Raw genomic sequence first — 19,187 nt, forward strand, 5'->3', positions numbered from 1 at the left:
TTATGCACAGAATTCTGAAGATCAGAATAAACAAATACAGTTTAACAAGTTTATACACCATGTGAGAAATGGGTCTCTAGTAGAAGTAAATAGTGAAATTCTTATACACCACTTGTTTCATTTTTAATTGAAATGCCATAGAGAAATGCACGATGAAACTGGGAAATTTTCCAAAAATTGTTGTTTCAACACTAAAAAGTGTTGATGCCATAAATGAGGAAATATTGAAAGTGTTTGCAAGAGATGTAAAAGTTCTGTTTAGTCATGATCAGAGTTCAAGACAACCCTTCAGAATTCACTACACAGTACTTAAATGCATTTAATTTTTCATGTTTGCTATCACACATATTAAAATTAAAAACTCCTATATGCAATTGACCAAGCTAACAGCATGTGTAATGGTACACATCTAGTTGCCATTATCGTGATTCAAGCAAGAACTATTAGGGCGAAACTTATAACTGCAGGCTCACATCACAGAAAAAAAACTATTTATTCCAAGAGTCACACTTTCTTCAGCTGATAAAGAGTTATCATTGAGCGAGATCGTTGCCAGTGCCCCTGGACTGGTTTGTGCGGGTGGCACATAAAAGACACCATTTCGAGCGTGGCCGTTGCCAGTATCGCCTGACTGGCCTTCGTGCAGGTGACACGTAAAAGCACCCACTACACTCTCTGAGTGGTTGGCGTTAGGAAGGGCATCCAGCTGTAGAAACTCTACCAAATTTAGATTGGAGCCTGGTGTTGCCATCCGGTTTCACCAGTCCTCATTCAAGTCGTCCAACCCATGCTAGCATGGAAAGCGGACGTTAAACAATGATGATGATGATGATGATGATTAATTAGGCAACAATTTTCAGTAAAAATTAGCTATGGCAACAACAGTTAATAAATCACAAGGGTAAATGTTTTGAGGAGATTGCTTTGTATTCACCAAAACGAGTATTTATACATGGGCAACTACACTTTGCACTATCCAGAGTGTTTCTAGGGCTGAATATACATATACACCAAACAACAAACACACCACGAAAATATTGTTTACAAAGAAATTCAGATTTAGAAATACTTCTGACAATGGCATATTGCAGTCATACATAACAGCAAACACTACATACTTACACAGCATCAAGCTTGCCATCATTTACACATAAACTTACAAAATATGAAGAATTTCATTTCTTGTTCATTCATTCCCACTTTTCTATTTCCATGCAATTTGCTTACATTCAGTACTTCAATTCCATTTGGTTTTACCAAAGATTAACATAAAATAATAACTTCCTAAAACAGCGCAGAGTATCAAATAATGTACCATTGAAAACATAGGAACCATTCCAAGAAACTTTTTCATTCAGTTCAATATACTATATTTCATTCATTCACTTACTTTTCAATTTCTAAAATCATGTTAAGATTTATGAAAACTTACATATTGCATAACAGCAACAAAGTTTACATTAAAAATACCCGAAACATTAGTACCATCAGAAAACAACAACTGCAACTTGAGAGATTACATCAATCACATGCACATTTCATCATTCCTTACTACTCTTTATTCTTTTACTTGCTTCAGTCATTTGACTGTGGCCATGCTGGAGCACCGCCTTTAGTCGAGCAAGTCGACCCCGGGACTTATTCTTTGTAAGCCTAGTACTTATTCTATCGGTCTCTTTTGCTGAACCACTAAGTTACGGGGACATAAACACACCAGCATCGGTTGTCAAGCAATGCTAGGGGGACAAACACAGACACACAAACACACACATATATACGACGGGCTTCTTTCAGTTTCTGTCTACCAAATCCACTTACAAGGCTTTGGTCGGCCCGAGGCTATAGTAGAAGACACTTGCCCAAGATGCCACACAGTGGGACTGAACCCAGAACCATGTGGTTGGAAAGCAAGCTACTTACCACTCAGCCACTCCTTCGCCTATTTAATTTTTTTTTTTTTTCACTTCAACCAATTTAAAGATTATTCTACATTTTATATATATCCTTTCACATGACAACATTATTTCAACACACATCATCAGGGACAGTCCTGGGGACAGAATTATAACAGCCACCGTACAATAAATATACTTCATTCTTTTGTCAGTCAGTTTCACAATTCTGTTTGAAAAATTACTTTGTATTTCTTTAGAGTTCTGCAAAAATTAACCATTAGCAACATAAAAATCAGAATTCAAGCTATGAGACATGTTATTCATCAACAGCTTATAAAAACCAGAAAAGATTACAGCATCAAATTTCATATGGCTAGACTGTCTCTAATCAAAGTCATTCCAGCCTTGACCACCCAGTCTTTTTAGGTTATATCTAGGATTACATTATTCCAGGACTCCTTAAAACAATAAGTGTGATTTGGCTGCTATTTCTAACATATTCACAAACCATGCAGAGGCACCAGCTGTCAAAAAATATCAAAAATTAATGGGAAATGCATAACATATAAGAAGCACACTGATTGGTTTCTTGAACATTAATTTATTGTGATTAATGTTTTAACTTATTTATTAAGAGTTAAGATGTTACTTCAAATACAAATAAAATAACAAACAAAAATGTACTGCAACATAATTTACCTTAACCATAATCAGTTTTTTACTAAAAAATATACACTCTAGGAATATATATAATACAAGGAGATCGACACATGACACTATCTTCAGAATAGTGTGTTCCTATTAGTATTATGTGCATTTATGTGTGTATAGATATATGCTTGTATGTATATTAAATTAGTTCAATAAGATCCTGTAGATTGTGGTCAAAAGCTTGTTAGCATTTAGCATAAGTACATAGATATGGCTTGTATAGAACACTTGAAGGAAAAAAAAAAATAAGTGATCAATAGAATTTATTAATCAATATATCAAATACTCTTCATCTCATTTTAGAATTAATGAGCTAATTTTGATTAGATAACAAATGCTACACAACTCCGGATACAATAGCAACTTACGGTGCAAAGAATGCAGTAAATAAACAAATGAAGAAAAAGAATGGATAAATGCAGTTCAGTTAAGTACAAGCCATGTTTCTGAGACAGAAAAAAACCATATCATGAGTATTATGAATGTAATTACTTCATAATCTATGATGTGATCTACTTTGGCATCAAGTACAAACCACTAGGCAAAAAAAATTACATTTGCAACCAGATGGTTCTTGATTTGATACCCCTTAGCTGCTCTTGGGTAAGAATCTTCTAACATAGCTTCAAGAGGACCTGTTTTTTGTGAGTAGTAGTTAGAAACTGTGTGGCAACAAGCTGGATGTATGCATGTGTGTGCATGCTAGTATCAGAGTATTGGGGTGGACAAAAATTGCCTTGGGATATTTAGTTCTGTGTGACTTATACTCCTTTATGCCAAGGATGGCTTTCTTTCATTATGTGATTTTTAAAAAAAATTGACAAATTGACTAAAATCTCTTGAAGGAGGTGCCCCAGCATGGCCAAGGCTGAAGAACTGACATCAGTGGAAGAGTGAAAAGAAAAATAATAATTAAATAAATACCTTTGAGAAATCTTCAGGAGAAAATTCTAGAATGCCACCAATAAGCCTTAAGACATCACCCTTCTTTGTTTGTGATGTGCTCAGGTAATTAATGATAAGGTTTTTCATTACAAGTCTAGGATAGAAAGAGAGAGTGTAAAGAAAAAAAATGGAAATATTCTCTTGGAAAAAAATCATCAGAGACACTTCAGAATAGAATATTGAACAAGACAAAATATAAATTTATGATAGCATTGTTTTAATATTTGATCATTGATGCAAAGTCATTGTATTTAAAATAATGTAGATGTAAAATGCAGTGTTTATGGTCTACTCTGTCTATACTCAAGGTATGGTTATGAAACAGGTGTAGAAATACTTTTGTAACAAAAAAAGGAGTTCTTCCCATGATGTACACCATTACTGAGATAATCAGAAGCAAGAGAATGAAATGGTTCAACAGTGTCTTAAGAACTCTACATAACACTGGAGTTCTGTCAAGATCTCTCAAAGCGTCAGATGATATTGGATACACGTGAATCTATAACTCCATGTGTGTATGTATGTATGTATGTGTGTGTGTATGCATGTATGTATGTGTGTGTGTGTATATATATAATATATATATATATATATATATATATATATATATATATATATATATAAATGTATGTATGTATAAATAATACAAAATGGGACAAGATCGCAAAACATCCAGACAGTTAGGTGATACAAGAAAGGGACAAAACATACAGATAGACGATGCAAAGAAAACAAGGACAGGGCATTCAGAGTTTTCTCTCTTCAGTCGAAATCCAGATTATCTTTGCAATTTCGGCTGGTTATTCTCGATATTGCTCCAATCTGGCCAGCCCCAAGGAAAAACTAAGCTAAGAGCATTAGATTCCTTGGAAGAAAGCAGCGAATGTATACAAAAACAAGGACGAGAAAAAAAACAAATAATGTTACACAAATACAATAAAAATAATAAAACAGGACATAACAACAGATGTCTTTCGACTGAGGATGAATTAAATTAAGCTGGCGTTATATATATATATGGAAACATTGTCAACCACATATACTTAATGTATATGTTTCATATATTTGCCAGCAAGCTGCTATTGGCATAATGGCAAATACTCTCTCAAAGCACTGGGTGTTAAAACACCTTAGTTATGCACAGGCAAGATATTCACCCTCAATCCCATCTAGGAGTGATGGACACTGATGTTTCACCATTTTTGTGGCTTATCAACATCGTGTACCCAGCAGAATCAGGGATGAACTACCTCACAAGTCCACAACTTACATGCTCATGGCATGCAAACCATGTACAGGTATGTCCAGACAATGCGTATGTAAGAGTAAATTCAAATATATAGTAGGAGCAACACTAGTGTTGTTGTTTTCCAATATTTTAAATTCAGGTTTGTCTCCATTAATAGGGGTGGCCGGATCTACTTCACTCTTACAGCAACCGCTCTCACACCATCTCATCTGGTTTTGGGCATCCTCTCTCTTCAAGTCAACCCGCCCAATCTCCTCCTTCACCTGTCTCCTACACAGTTTCTTTGGTTGACTTCGCTTTCAAGCTTCATTCACTTTAAACTCAAGCACTCTCCTCAGAACATGATCCTCATCCCTCCGCAACACATGTCCATACCACCACATTCCATTCGCTCTTGCCAGCTGTTCCACCAATTCTTCCAATCCAAGCATCTCCATCAAGTCCACAGCCCTCCTTTTATCCAATAGCAGGAGCAACACTAGTGTAATAAACATTATCAACCACATATACCAGGATTGATTTCTTCCTGGGATTTACTGCACGGAAGATTGAACCATGGTAGCTGTTAATACTTACTTATCGACAAATGCTTCAGAATCAAATTTCAGCCGATGGATCTCTTGATCAGCCTCTTTCAGAAGATTTTCTTTCTCTTCAACTGTAAAATAGTAAAGAAACACAGAGATAGACAGAGAGAGAGAGAGAGACAGAGACAGACAGAGAGAGAGACACATGGATAGATTGCTCAGAAAATATTTTTAGATAAGGTTCATCTAAAGAGATTAGGAAAGGAGAGAGGGAAGAGAGAGAAACAAAAGAGGATAAAAAAAATGCGAGAAAAATAAAAAGCAACTTTTAGTGGGTTAAATTTGTCTAAACCATGACTGAGTTTACAAAGCCTCAATCCCACCTGTTAAAAGAACTCGATGTCACAGATTTCTTATTTCTTTATTGCCCACAAGGGGTTAAACACTTAGGGGACAAACAAAGGGATTAAGTCGATTACATCGACCCCAGTGCGTAACTGGTACTTAATTTATCGACCCGGAAAGGATGAAAGGCAAAGTCGACCTCGGCGGAGTTTGAACTCAGAACATAATAGCAGACGAAATACTGCTACGCATTTCGCCCGGTGGAGTAACGTTTCTGCTAGCTCACCGCCTTTCACAGACTTCTGAAGAGAAAACTCTCTTTGTCACTTTTCCCATGCTGTGTAAATCAGTGGTTGATAAGAGCTCAATGCTCAGCCTGTATTGTGGTGGTGCACTGCATGTGCAAGAACTAATGAGGTCTCTATTAAAATCAATGCTAGCCGTGGATGATATAGAATAGTTGGCTTGACCATTATTATGTCGGAAGAGGTAACAAGCTGACAGAATTGTTAGCATGCTGGACAAAATGCTTAGTGCCATTTCATCTATCTTTATGTTCTGAGCTCAAAGTCAACCGAGGTTGACTTTGCCTGGCATCATTTTGGGATTGATGAAATAAGTACTAGTCAATTATTGGCGATCTCCTGCCTACACAATTTCAGGCCTTGTTCCTATAGTAGAAAGGATTATTATAATTACAAGCTGGCCCTGTGCCATCAAAAATGACGGTTAATTATAGTATTTTATATATAAATATAGATGGGAAATCAAACTAATACACTTGCCAATGTTCACATACATTCACATACTTCCCTTGTACACACATACACACATTCACAGAGTTGAAACGCTGTTTGATTCTTCTTTTCAGCGCTGAATGTTCACCATACCAGCAGTTTGCCACCACCCCTTCCTTCCTTATTCATCTATCACCCCTTCCTTACTCATTCATATGTTGCGACGGAGAAAAACACAAGAGTATTATTATAGTAGAATAATTAAGGTAGTGGGCTAGCAGAGCTGTTAGCATGTTGGACAAAATGCTTAGCAGCATTTCTTCTGGTTTTATTTTCTGAATTCATACACCACCGAGGTTGAGTTTGTTGTTCATCCTTTTTGGGTCCATAAAATAAATAGCAATCAAGTACAGGGGTCAATGTAATTGACTTCTCCTTCCTTCAAAAACTACTGGGCCCAAGCCAAAATTTGAAACCACTATTAGGTAAGGCAGGCCCTGCTGCTGTAAGAACAGCAACCATACCAACTTTTATTGTATGGTCTCACATCTATTAAGTCAGTGAATTGGCAGAATTGTTAGGGTTGGATAGAATACCTTGTGGTATTTGTTCTGACAGTTTTCTATGTTCAAATCCTACTGAGATCAATTCTACCTTTCATCCTTTTCAGTAAAGATTTTTTAATTTTTTTTTTTTTATGCACCCTTTTAAAGCCTAACCAAGCTCATGGGCCCAGTGTCCCGGTTTCTATGGCGTATGTGTTCCTCCCAGCTGGACGGGACGCCAGTCCATCACAGCGTTACTCAAAAAACAGGAAGAAAGAGTGAGAGAAAGTTGGGGCGAAAGAGTACAACAGGGGTCATCACCATGCCCTACCGGAACCTCGTGGAGCTTTAGGTGTTTTCACTCAATAAACACACAGGCCTGGTCTGGGAATCGAAACCGCGATCCTCTGACCGTGAGTCCGCTGCACTAACCACTGGGCCATTGCACCTCCACTTTCAGTAGAGATGAGATTAATAAAAACAATTTCAATCCAGAAGGATGAATTAGCAGGAATGGTAGAAGGTAGAGCAGTATTTGATTCAGCCTTTTATGTTCTAATAGCAATGCCTGCAATAACATACAACTATATCAGCCCAAGGCAGCAGCCTTTCTTTAGGATAGAGATCATTGGTATGGAGTAACTGCTTGCATTCCTCAAAGAAATCTTGTTCTGGCTGCCATATAGATGCACAGAAAAATGGCCAAGATTGACCGAGGAAAACCCTACAATATATATCTATTGAGGTTGCAACCAATGGTTGGTGTTAGGGGACTAACTTGAAACAGAGGCAGAACAGTTATAACCAAGGTATTTTATAACATCAGTAATCATGCTTTATCTCAGAATGGTAAAAATTGTTGCGATGGCAGCTGTTTTTGTTTTGTTGTAATAGCACTCTCTTACTTAGGCACAACACCTCAAATTTAGAAGGAAGTGGAATATAGATGGCTATATCAACCTCTAATACTTTGTTTCATCTACTCTGGAAGGATGGAAGGCAAAACTGACCTTGGGGTAAATTTGAACACAAAACAAAAGGAGTTGAAGTTAAATACTGTAGAATATTAAATTTATCCCATCACTTCTGTATTCTCACTGGTTTAATATTTGATTGACTGAAGTAGGATGAAAAGCAGGATTTGAACTCAGAACTGTAGCTAAATTACCATAGGGATTTTACCTATGCTCAAATGCCTGCTACCACTACCACCACCAGTCTATATTATGATAGTAGTAACAATCACTTTCTGTTATGCTAGTAACTAAAGTGTCTGTTCAAAACCAATAAAGTGTTGAGATTGTAACTTGGTTCTATATTGCGATGGTAGTCACCTATGTTAGCCCTGATCAAAGCAGATCCATAATCAAAAGCATTCTGACCATGATCAACTTTTTTTTTGCTTCAGATACAGTATATCTAAGCCCACATTATCCATTGTGTCATTCCCTTTTTAACATAGTAATGTGCGAAATGAAGGAGATTTGGCTACTATTTCTAGCAAGTTGTGTGGCAATGTAGGAGTTTCCTTGCCAAGGTAGCAACTATCTTCTTGTTTATCCCAGGATGATAAAATCTACCATGATGAAAAGCCTTGATCTGTATTATCATATTCATATAATTGTATATTATGATGGTAGCAACGATTATATCTTTATTGGTGCAGTAACTAGTGGGCCCCCTTCGGTCATGAATGACCATGGAATTGCACCTACAAAGTTACCCCATGAGGTACAAGTCTGGGCAAGGTTGTTTTATGGAAGACCAGCAGTCGCCCATGCATACCAGCCTCCCTTCTCTATACCAGTGATGTTATCTAAGGAAAAAGCAAAGGCTGATACAGCTTGGCACCAGTGACATTGCACCTCATTTCTACAGCTGAGTGAACTAGAGTAACGTGTAAAAAATAAAGTGTCTTGCTCAAGAACACAACACAGAGCCTGGTCTAGGAATCAATCTCATTACCTCATGTGCAGTAACTAGTCTAGTGAAATTCAGTAAAACAATAAAAGCTGTCCAAATGTTACCTTCAATCTGTTTTAGAATGGTAACATGATTTATTTTGTCATGCAATTAATTAACCAGTGCTTCGTATTAGGATGGTAATCAATCTCTACTGGAATGTCAAACTTATGATGGTAAATATTATTCAAAATTCTGACAGCAGTTTAACCAATAAATTGAAATGGTTATTTGTTCTCTAATGAGTCCCCAGACAGAAATGGAACTAATCAGGAAATCCCCAAATTTTTCTGTCTACAGTGAGAGGTAATAAAAAGCATTTATTCTTTTACTTGTTTCAGTCATTTGACTGTGGCCATGCTGGAGCACTGCCTTTAGTCGAATAAATCGACCCCAGGACTTATCCTTTGTAAGCCTAGTACTTATTCTATCAGTCTCTTTTGCCGAACCGCAAAGTTACGGGGATGTTAACACACCAGCATCGGTTGTCAAGTGTTGTTGGGTGACAAACATACACACACACATACATATATATGAATATATGTATAAAGAAACCCGTCATATGTATGTATATGTATATATATATATACATACAATGGGTTTCTTTCAGTTTCCATCTACCAAATCCACTCACAAGACTTTGGTTGGCCCGAGGTTGTAGAAGAAGACACTTGCCCAAGGTGCCACACAGTGAGTCTGAACCTGGAACCATGTGGTTGGTAAGCAAGCTTCTTAACCACACAGCCATGATATATATGCATGTGTGTGTGTTTGTATGTGTGTATATATATATGTGTGTGTGTATGCGTTTGCATTTAAAATTTCACTGACATCAATGTCTATTGAAATGTTATCAGTTAAAGGTGGTTAAATTAAAAAGCTGGAGTGAATAGAGTGAGCTGGGTGTGTGTCCCATTACCCAAGACCATTCCCTTCCTCTCATCAACCCTACTGTGACTACTCGTTAAAATTCTACCCTTCCAGCACAGAAGCTGGAAAGCCTAAACATAGCCATTTGACATGCTAAAACAGCAGTCAACTCTTCCTCAAATTACACCCAACTTAAAATAAGAACACATAGAATAGTGTTGTCCATATTACACTATGCCTGATCAACAACTATGGATGGGTATGGCCAGAATACCTTTGATCTGCTGTTTCAGGGACTGATTCAGAAGCTCAACAACATTTTGGAATCCCTCACTGATCATGTAATTTTTTTCTTTTGAGGATGTTGATCTTGATATAGTCAAACGGAACATTGACTTACATCAACTCCATCAATCTTAGAAAACCTAGAAAGATCATGGTTGCACAATCCTATGTCTGATAATCTAATTAAACAAACATCCCAAATTCAAATTCTAACAGGCTCAATTTTATTTTTTATACACCTTGGTTCACCTCAACTCACTAGACTTATTACCCCTAAATTTGTGCACCTTTGAGCCTTAGGCTTCATAAGGCCGATTAGCTGGCTTACATGGTGTACAAGTGACTGAGATCACAACATGCACTCAGAATGGAAAGCTAGTCCAATGCAGGATTCAATAGCGTTAATTTTTGAGAAGAGAGGACAAATTGATTACATCAACCTCAGTGCTTACCAGGTACGGCTAAATTAAAATGACCTAGGGGTAAACAGCACCAACTGCAGCAGCATAAATGTTTCTTTAACTGATACTCTGTCAGTCACAACAAAGTGTTTTCCAATTGATCCAATCAACAGAACAGTCTGCTCGTGAAGTTAACATGCAAGTGGCTGAGCACTCCACAGACATGTGTACCCTTAACGTAGTTCTCAGAGAGATTCAGCATGACACAGAATGTGACAAGGCTGGCCCCCTTTGAATTACAGGTACAACTCATTTTTGCCAGCTGAGTGAACTGGAGCAAAGTGAAATAAAGTGTTCTTCCCAAGGACAAAAAGCGTCACAGGGAATCGAACTCATGACTTTGCAATTGCGAATCGAATACCCTAACCATTAGGCCACGTGCCTTCACAACAATGTTATAAACTTGAATTTTAACCATCGCATGATGGATAATTTTGGAAATATATTTTTGCAAATGCAATATCAGTAATATTACAGGAACACAGCAATTTTACTTATTCTTCACTCAAATTTCAAGGTGCTTATACAAAATAATAAAATGAAAACTAATATCTAACATAAAAATATTTATTCAATTTAAATTAAATCAAATTTTTCATAGCAATAATACTGTTTAGCTATCAATGAATTACATACATAAGATTACTCAATATTACCCAAGTGGCAAAAGTATATTTCTGTCATTACTGGTCATGTGACAGGTAACAATTCCAGTTAGTAAATAAGTAACCAAGGGAGATAAATCTAATACAATCAGAGTTATCTCTCTTGGAAGGGACAGACAAACAGAGAGATGTAGGTACATACAATAGATGGGTTTCAATAAGACACTGCAAGAGTTGAATTAAAGGGAGAAATAAATACCCAACTGACTAAAAGCTAGAATCCAGGTTCAACTCTAGCCTGTAGCTATTTCATGTATACCATTAACGACCAAAAGCCTACTGTTTCTCCATTCCCTGAGACCAATAGACTAGATCAAGCATTCATAGATCTATCCAATTACAAAAGAGCAAATTAAACTGCACGTGATGCGTTACAATATAATTTATAGCAGCAAGGTTGCAGACAAAAATGCCTTGCCATATATACTAACGACCTACCATATTCTGAGTACAAATTTCACAAAATCAATTTTATTTTACTGACTCAGGTGGAGGGCATGGTATGAAAAGCAAAGTACTAGTCAAGCATCGGGGTCAATTTGACTAACCACTGCTCCCCATTTCTGGCATTATATCTATTTAAGAAATTAATGTTATTGAAGACATTGTGTGTGCTGAAGATTTGTGCTGTCTATCAAGTCACAACAAGGACCTCAGACAGACAGCACTTTACGCAGTATGCGTGCAGTTCCAAGTAAAACCGATTTTTGCGATACACCTATCATTAAGGCAGTAAACAGGCAGAATCATTAGTATATCAAACAAAATACTTTGCAGTATTTTTTCCAGTGTTTTACATTCTAAGGTTTAAATCCTGCCATGGTTAACTTTGCCTTTCATCCTTTCGGGGGTTGATAAAATAAAGTACCAGTCAAGTACTGAACTGACACACACAGACTGTAGTCCGAGTGTAAGGCTGAACATTACAACATTGGTCTGGTACTTCTGACAGCTGGGTGAAATGTTCTTCCTGCAGACACTAGGATCTGTATCTTTGAATAAAAGAGCTACAAAGAAGTAGTTCTATAAGTTATCCACTCAGCTAACCTCCTTCTACCCACAGCTGTTGCTCTTTAAACTCCATATCTATAGTGAATCAATCATTGAGTGTAGCTAGGACAATATCTTCCAGCAGCTTATGTTCTTAACTAAAACAAATCTAAGACTATGTTATCCTTTGTAAATTTGATGATGAGTAATTTGGAGGAAACTTGGTTGTTGTCTCTTGCAGGCCAAGCATGTACAGGTTCCCTCATTGGTTTGAATGCACCATATGGTAACTCTGTTTTGTATTAAGTCAATAGCCACACTCTATACTAGGTTAAAAATGCTGTCCACAGAGAATGAATAATCTTAATTATAGACTATGCACTCTCCCAGATCACTGATAGAGTTTGAGATTTCCAACCAATCTAAGTTCATAACTCACCCAGATTGCTCTGAGAAATTTAAAAGGCAAACTTCATTTTGAAGAAATCCCAAGCGCTACTACATATCTTAACTTTAAGCACCACGGAGGAGGCAATTCCAAGCAACCTCCATCCTGCCCTTGAAAATGGTCTATTGTAAGTAACATTTTCAGGAGATCCAGTACCCCAGTACCTATTCTTGTCTAACAACTTAGTGAAGGAGAATAAGGAATGAAAATTAAACACAGTATACAAATGCACAATGAAACATTAGCAGTGGATTTGCAGTTAAGGTCTCTGAGATAGAAGTGGGTGATAATACAACACCCTACACATTTAAGTCATCAAGGATTTGTGCTCCATTTGTTATTTTACTCATACAATCAGAGACAAATATTTAAGTTAGATTTTCAACTATCATGTGATCCTGTGACACCAGAAATTCTCATATTCTTGGTATTCATTTATTTCTTATTCTTATCTAAATATCTTTAGAGGAATTGGTTGGTTAAGTAAAAAAAATATATATTTGCTTAAATTGATGGTTCTACGCTTATATTTATATGTCTCTTCTTATAAGCCAAAACTTTGTCAACTGAAAAGGAAAAGTGTAATGATTTTTCATCAATCCATCCATAAATATCCATTAATATCCGTTACTTCATGTTTCTATACATGTGTCATTGTAACAGCTCATCCTACATGTTAGTCACCATTATATTTCTATATGTGGATCAATAGTGACAGCTATTCTACATGCTTACTACATTCATGTTTTTATGTGACTGCTTGCCCTACATGTTCCTCTTGCAATCAGACAGTGTTTCTACAGCTTCTCTTACATGTTCCTTTTTTTTATGTGTCCAAGCAGGGACTAACAGATCTTCTAACATATCTGTCCACAACATAATTCCAGTTCTATGTTAACAATACTTAACTCCATATTATGTCTACCATGCTTCATGAAGCATTGTATCTAACCTATACGTGTCCTTTTACAATACTTTAACCTTCAACACCTCTCATAAAACCATCACTCCCACCCTCAAATACACTCCCACTTAGATGTGAGAGCCTTTTCCTTTTCCTTTTTTTTTTTACTTGGCAATCTCACTATTGGCAGTGGCATGAAAAGCACTTACTACACACTGTAAAGTGGTTGGTGTTAGGAAGGGTTCCAGCCATAGAAACCCTGCCAAAGCTAACACTGGGGACTTACGCAACTCATCGAACCCTGTTGAACTGTCTATTTCATGCCAGTATGGAAAACAGGCATGAAATGATGATGATGATGATGATGACAATAGTTTCTTGCTAACAAACCTGGTTCAATGGCAACAGCTCTTTCTACATCTTTGTTACAGACAATAGTTGACTCTATATATTTATGCACGAAATGATCATGTTACTAGGCGTATGTTAGCAATAGCTAGTCCTTCCTGTTTGCTCAGTGCCCTTCATGTTTCTAAATATACATAAACAACAACTGCTTTTACTCACATGTTTGCCCTTCATAAGCTATTTGCCTAGTCAATAGTTACACCTATATGTTCTACAACTTTTCATGCTTCTAGACAAGGGTCAATAACAGCTCCCTGAACATTTTTTTTTTTTTCGTAAGTTAGTCCAACAGAAAAGGGGGCACTTCCCACAATCTAGACAGGCCCACAAAGGCTGTTGAAATTTCATCAGCTGACATTCAGTAGAAAAAAACAACATCCTTAAACTGAGGTCTATAAGGAAAATATTGATAAGGGAGGAAAGGAAACTTCAAAATCTGAAGATCCTAAGGAGAAAGAACTGAGGTGGTGGAAGAAGAGAGGCAAATGTGTCAAGTGAGCTTGGGTGGGGGTGGTATGTTATTTGTTCTGAGAAGAGAGTATCTTAGTGATTCAGATATATGTAATACATATTTATTATTGGTGTTTAGCACCCAATCAGACTTCCCAATCCAGCAAACCCATGATCAAAAGGCTTCAAGCCATAATGTTCCCATCTTTCCTCTATATGCACATTACCCAGCATGTTCACTTTTTTAAAGAGTGGTGGTGGATTTCACTGCAATTTCTAGCAGGTTGAATGGAGTCTACTTAGAAATTATTTTGTGGAGCTCTCACAGAAACATCTGCTCATTCCAGATGTATAATAATAATAATCCTTTCTACTATAGGCACAAAGCCGGAAATTTGGGGGCGAGTGGACTAGTCGATTTCATTGGCCCCCAGTGTTTAACTGGTACTTAATTTACTGACCCTGAAAGGCAAAGTTAACCACGTTGGAATTTGAACTTAGAACGGAAAGAGAAACTGAATACCACTAAGCATTTTGCCTGGCATGCAACAATTCTGCCAGGTCATCACCGTAATAATAATAATAATAATAATGATGATGATGATGATGATAATGATAATTCTTTTAAATTTGAGGAAGAAAGGAAACTTCAAGATCTGTTCTCCCTAAACTGAGAGGGAAAGGTAAGTCAATTACATCAACACCAGTACTCACTTGGTACTTATCTTATCGACCCCAGAAAGATGAAAGGCAAAAGGCAACCTCAGTGGTAAGTGAACTCAGAAATGTAAAGAACCAGATAAAATCCTACTGAACATTTTTTTCCAAGCAGTAATAGTTCTATCAGTTTACAGCCTAAATAATATCAATATTTCTAACATAGACACAAGGCTAGCAATTCTGAGAAAAGGGGGCTAGTTGGTGACATTAATACCAGTATTTATTTGACGGGTACTCAATCTCGTTCAGAGATTTAATTTAGCTTATTTCTACTTTATTTTTACTACGTCATGTACATATGTGTCTACATGTATATATGAGAGTGTGGATGAATGTTTATTTCAGTGGTTTTATACTGACGCCATGTGGGTGGTAATGATATTGTTTACATGCTCGGTAAACAATACAGCCACTAGGCTTCCACACAGTTTCCATCTACCAAATTCACTCACAAGGCATTGGTCAGCCAAAAGCCGTAGTAGAAGACACTTGCTCAAGGTGTCAAGCAATGGGACTGAACTATACAGTGGCGCTAAATATGGAACCATGAAGTTACAAAGCAAACTTCTTAACCACAATCATGGCTGGGCCTAGAAAAAAAAAGAATATGGAATGCTTCACAAATTAGCATGTCATCATTCTGCAGGGGCCATGCTAGCCTTTCCTGTATTGTTCCAGTTTTAGTATGTGCACAGCTGAAGCAACAAGTTCAAGATAAAAAAAGAACAAAACATAAAACAAACATAAAATATTAACAAAAAATAAAAAGAAGCATATGGGTTAGAAAAAGAAAAGAAAAAACAGAAGACGTGGATTGGAAGTTATATTTAATTTTTAGCTGAAAGAAAAGCATGCATGGGTTAAAAATGCTCTTCTCTCTCAACCTCTTTCTCTCTCTCCATTTGCAGTTCTGGTGTCTTATTCCAGACAGCTGGGCGAGGTAGTGGAAGAGGGCAAAGACATTATCGAGTTTAATGAATTAATAATTAAGCAGTCAGCTTTGAACCTGATTACAAGACAAAATTTAAAACAATATCAATAATAATTAATTTCAAATTTTGGCACAGGGCCAGCAATTTCAGGAGAGGGGTAAGTCGATTACATCAACTCCAGTGCTTGACTAGTACTTATTTTAGTCTGTTTTAGACCCTGAAAGGATGAAAGGCAAAGTCAACTTGGCGGAATCTGAACTCAGAATGCAAAGATGGCCAAAATACCACTAAGCATTAAGTGAATTCGAAGGGAGGGATAGTTGTTCGCATCAAGTCCTATACTTGATGGAAACTTTATCCCTCCAGAGGGATGAAAGGCAAAGTTCACCTTGGCATGATTAGAACTCAAAACTGAAAAAGCTGGAACAAATACCGCAAAGCATTTTTTATTGCTGCTTTAGAGATTCTGCTACCCCATCACTATTATTATTATTATTATTATTATTATTATTATAACAATGGTTTTAAAGTTTGGCACAAGGCCAGCAGGTTTGTGGGAAGGGCTAAATCGATTACATTAACCCCAGTCTTCAACCTGAAAAGATAAAAAGCAAAGTTGACCCCAGCAGAATTTGAACTCAGAATGCATGGATGTACAAAATGACACAGCATTTTGCCCAACGAGTTAACAATTCAGCCAACTTAACACTAATAATAATAATAATAATAATAATTCTGAAGCAGAATCTGCATGACACAGTGTGACAAAACTGGGCCTTTGAATGAGAAACACAAACAATCAATCCATATGATAAGGCTTCTGTACAGTTTCCATCAAACCAGTTTTACTCTAAAGGCTCAGGTGAACCCAAGATTATAGCAAAAGACAGTTGCCCCAAAAGCTATATAGCAGGATTGAACACGGTCCTTGTAATAGTGAAGCAAGCTTCTTAAGCATTTGGCCATAATGCACCTAAACATACTACTGAATATGTGCACAAATACGTACATACAAATGTGTAATTTAAAGTGAAACGTAGGCTGTATCTTTTAATAATGTGATGCTATTTTAGCTCCCAGTGAAATGTAAACCATGGTTTTTTTTTTCCTTTATGTCGGCAGAAAAACTAACTAATTAATGTTTGCATGTATGTATGTATATTCATGTGTATGTGTAAATGTCAGTGTAAATAACGCCATGCATGTGTGTGTGCATATATATGTTTATTTATTAAGACATTAATTTGCAGGTTCATAAATCTGTTTCAATCATTTTGATCTTGTCTGTAAGTGGGTTTAAAAAAGAAAGAAAACAAAAAACAGTTTAATAATGAAAGAAGGAAGAAAATAAGCCGGGGACAAATGTGGGGGCGTAAGATTTGTAAGATCACAGGAGCAGTGCTAAACTTAGTTGTAGGAGAGAGGCTTAATTTAAAATTGACTTGGAAGCAAAAAATATTACAAAAAAAGAAAAATAATAAATAAAAGAAAAATAAATAAATAAATAAATAAATAAAGAAAGAATTTGAAAATTTGGACAGAATATTGTGAAATGATCAAAGAAGCAAATGTAATCTAAAATCTATTAAAGACTGAAGTGAAAAAGATTATCAGTTAGGGACGTATAGTAAGTGTGAGAATTATATTAAAACAAAGAAGTTATTTTAAAATTCCTGTTTGAGTAGAGAGAGGAACTATGAAGATTTCACGTTTCTAGGTAAGAAGAAAAAAGAAAAAAAGCATTAAATGAGGGACAAGAAACAAAATAATTATCTGAAGAAGCAAGTAAGATAGTCTTAGGAGATAATAAGTATCAAATACAGGGAACTTGGGCATAGTCAGTACTGGAAGAACTAAGATGCGACTGGCAGAGCTATTTTGGCGGCACTGATTTGAGGCTGACTTATTTGACAGTTATTTCAATGTCTCACTCACTCACACACACACACACACGCGCACATGCATGCAGGCACACACTCTCCCCCTATCTCTCTCTTTCTGTATGAGAGCATATTTTTCTTCATGTGTATGAGGAGATGCGTGGAGGCGCAATGGCCCAGTGGTTAGGGCAGCGGACTCGTGGGCATAGGATCGCGGTTTCGATTCCCAGACCGGGCATTGTGAGTGTTTATTGAACAAAAACACCTAAAGCTCCACGAGGCTCCGGCAGGGGATGGTGGCGAACCCTGCTGTACTCTTCCACCACAACATTCTCTCAATCTTACTTCCTGTTTCTGTTGTGCCTGTAATTCAAAGGGTCAGCCTTGTCACCCTGTGTCACGCTGAATATCCCCGAGAACTATGTTAAGGGTACACGTGTCTGTGGAGTGCTCAGCCACTTGCATGTTAATTTCACGAGCAGGCTGTTCCGTTGATCGGATCGACTGGAACCCTCAACAACAATGAGGAGATGAAAAGTGTTTATGTCAATCATGTTTGATTAATAATTTTTAGTATTGCTCTCTTTCTCTTTCACACTCTCTGTATGAGTATATTTCTATGCACACACACGAGTTAGTGTGTGTGTGTGTGTGTGTGTGTGCTTGCCTCCAGTGCTAAGAAATACTGTCACCAAAACAGGTACAATATACAGTAAGCTATGCCAAACAGCTGTGCCCAATTGTCTCATTTCACAGGAAGTGTGGATGGTGTTGTGAAGGGAGATAAATAACAACAGACTTCTGAGACGAAATTATTTAAGTGAAAGACATTAATGTAAGGGATCCGTAGATAAAGACCAGACGAAGCAGCTCTATGTATCAAAGCAAGTTAAGATATATTAACATACAGATCGGAACAGATCTATCAATCTAGAGAAGCAAGAAGATAAGCAAAGAAATCAAAGCAGGCAAACTTAAGCAAGTAAATAGACAAGGATTTACACAAAAATATAGGCTAGCGAAGCGAATCCAAAAATATACACACACATATATATATATGCATAACCAATACAGCTCTGGTAATAGAAACAGTGTAAACAGAACTCAAGACACGAGTATATATATTTTTTCGTTTTTAATTGGCAGAAGTTACAAAGTGACACAAAGGTTGAGTTTTGAGCAGAAAACTCTCAGACCTCAAGTCATTTTGTAACTTTGCTGATTAAATATATATATATATATATGTACATGTATGTAT

The 19,187-nt window shown here is 36.8% G+C and overlaps 1 protein-coding gene and 1 non-coding gene across 6 annotated transcripts in view; both read right to left on the reverse strand.

Moving 5' to 3' along the window:
* Positions 1–19,187, reverse strand: part of LOC106869305 (thyroid receptor-interacting protein 11) — a 214,951-nt gene that overhangs the window by 3,778 nt on the left and 191,986 nt on the right. For all 5 annotated transcript variants that reach the window (XM_052971565.1, XM_052971566.1, XM_052971568.1 and 2 more), the window contains 2 exons: positions 5,377–5,458; positions 3,531–3,645 (listed from right to left, as the gene is read on the reverse strand). In XM_052971565.1, coding sequence (XP_052827525.1) covers positions 3,531–3,645; positions 5,377–5,458 — 197 coding nt within the window. The remainder of the gene's footprint in view (positions 1–3,530; positions 3,646–5,376; positions 5,459–19,187) is intronic.
* LOC128249137 (U6 spliceosomal RNA) lies at positions 15,719–15,828 on the reverse strand. Its single transcript, XR_008265258.1, has one exon. It is a non-coding gene; the product is annotated as a U6 spliceosomal RNA (small nuclear RNA).

The sequence above is a fragment of the Octopus bimaculoides genome, chromosome 11 (assembly GCF_001194135.2).
Source record: "Octopus bimaculoides isolate UCB-OBI-ISO-001 chromosome 11, ASM119413v2, whole genome shotgun sequence".
Lineage (NCBI taxonomy): Eukaryota > Metazoa > Mollusca > Cephalopoda > Octopoda > Octopodidae > Octopus > Octopus bimaculoides.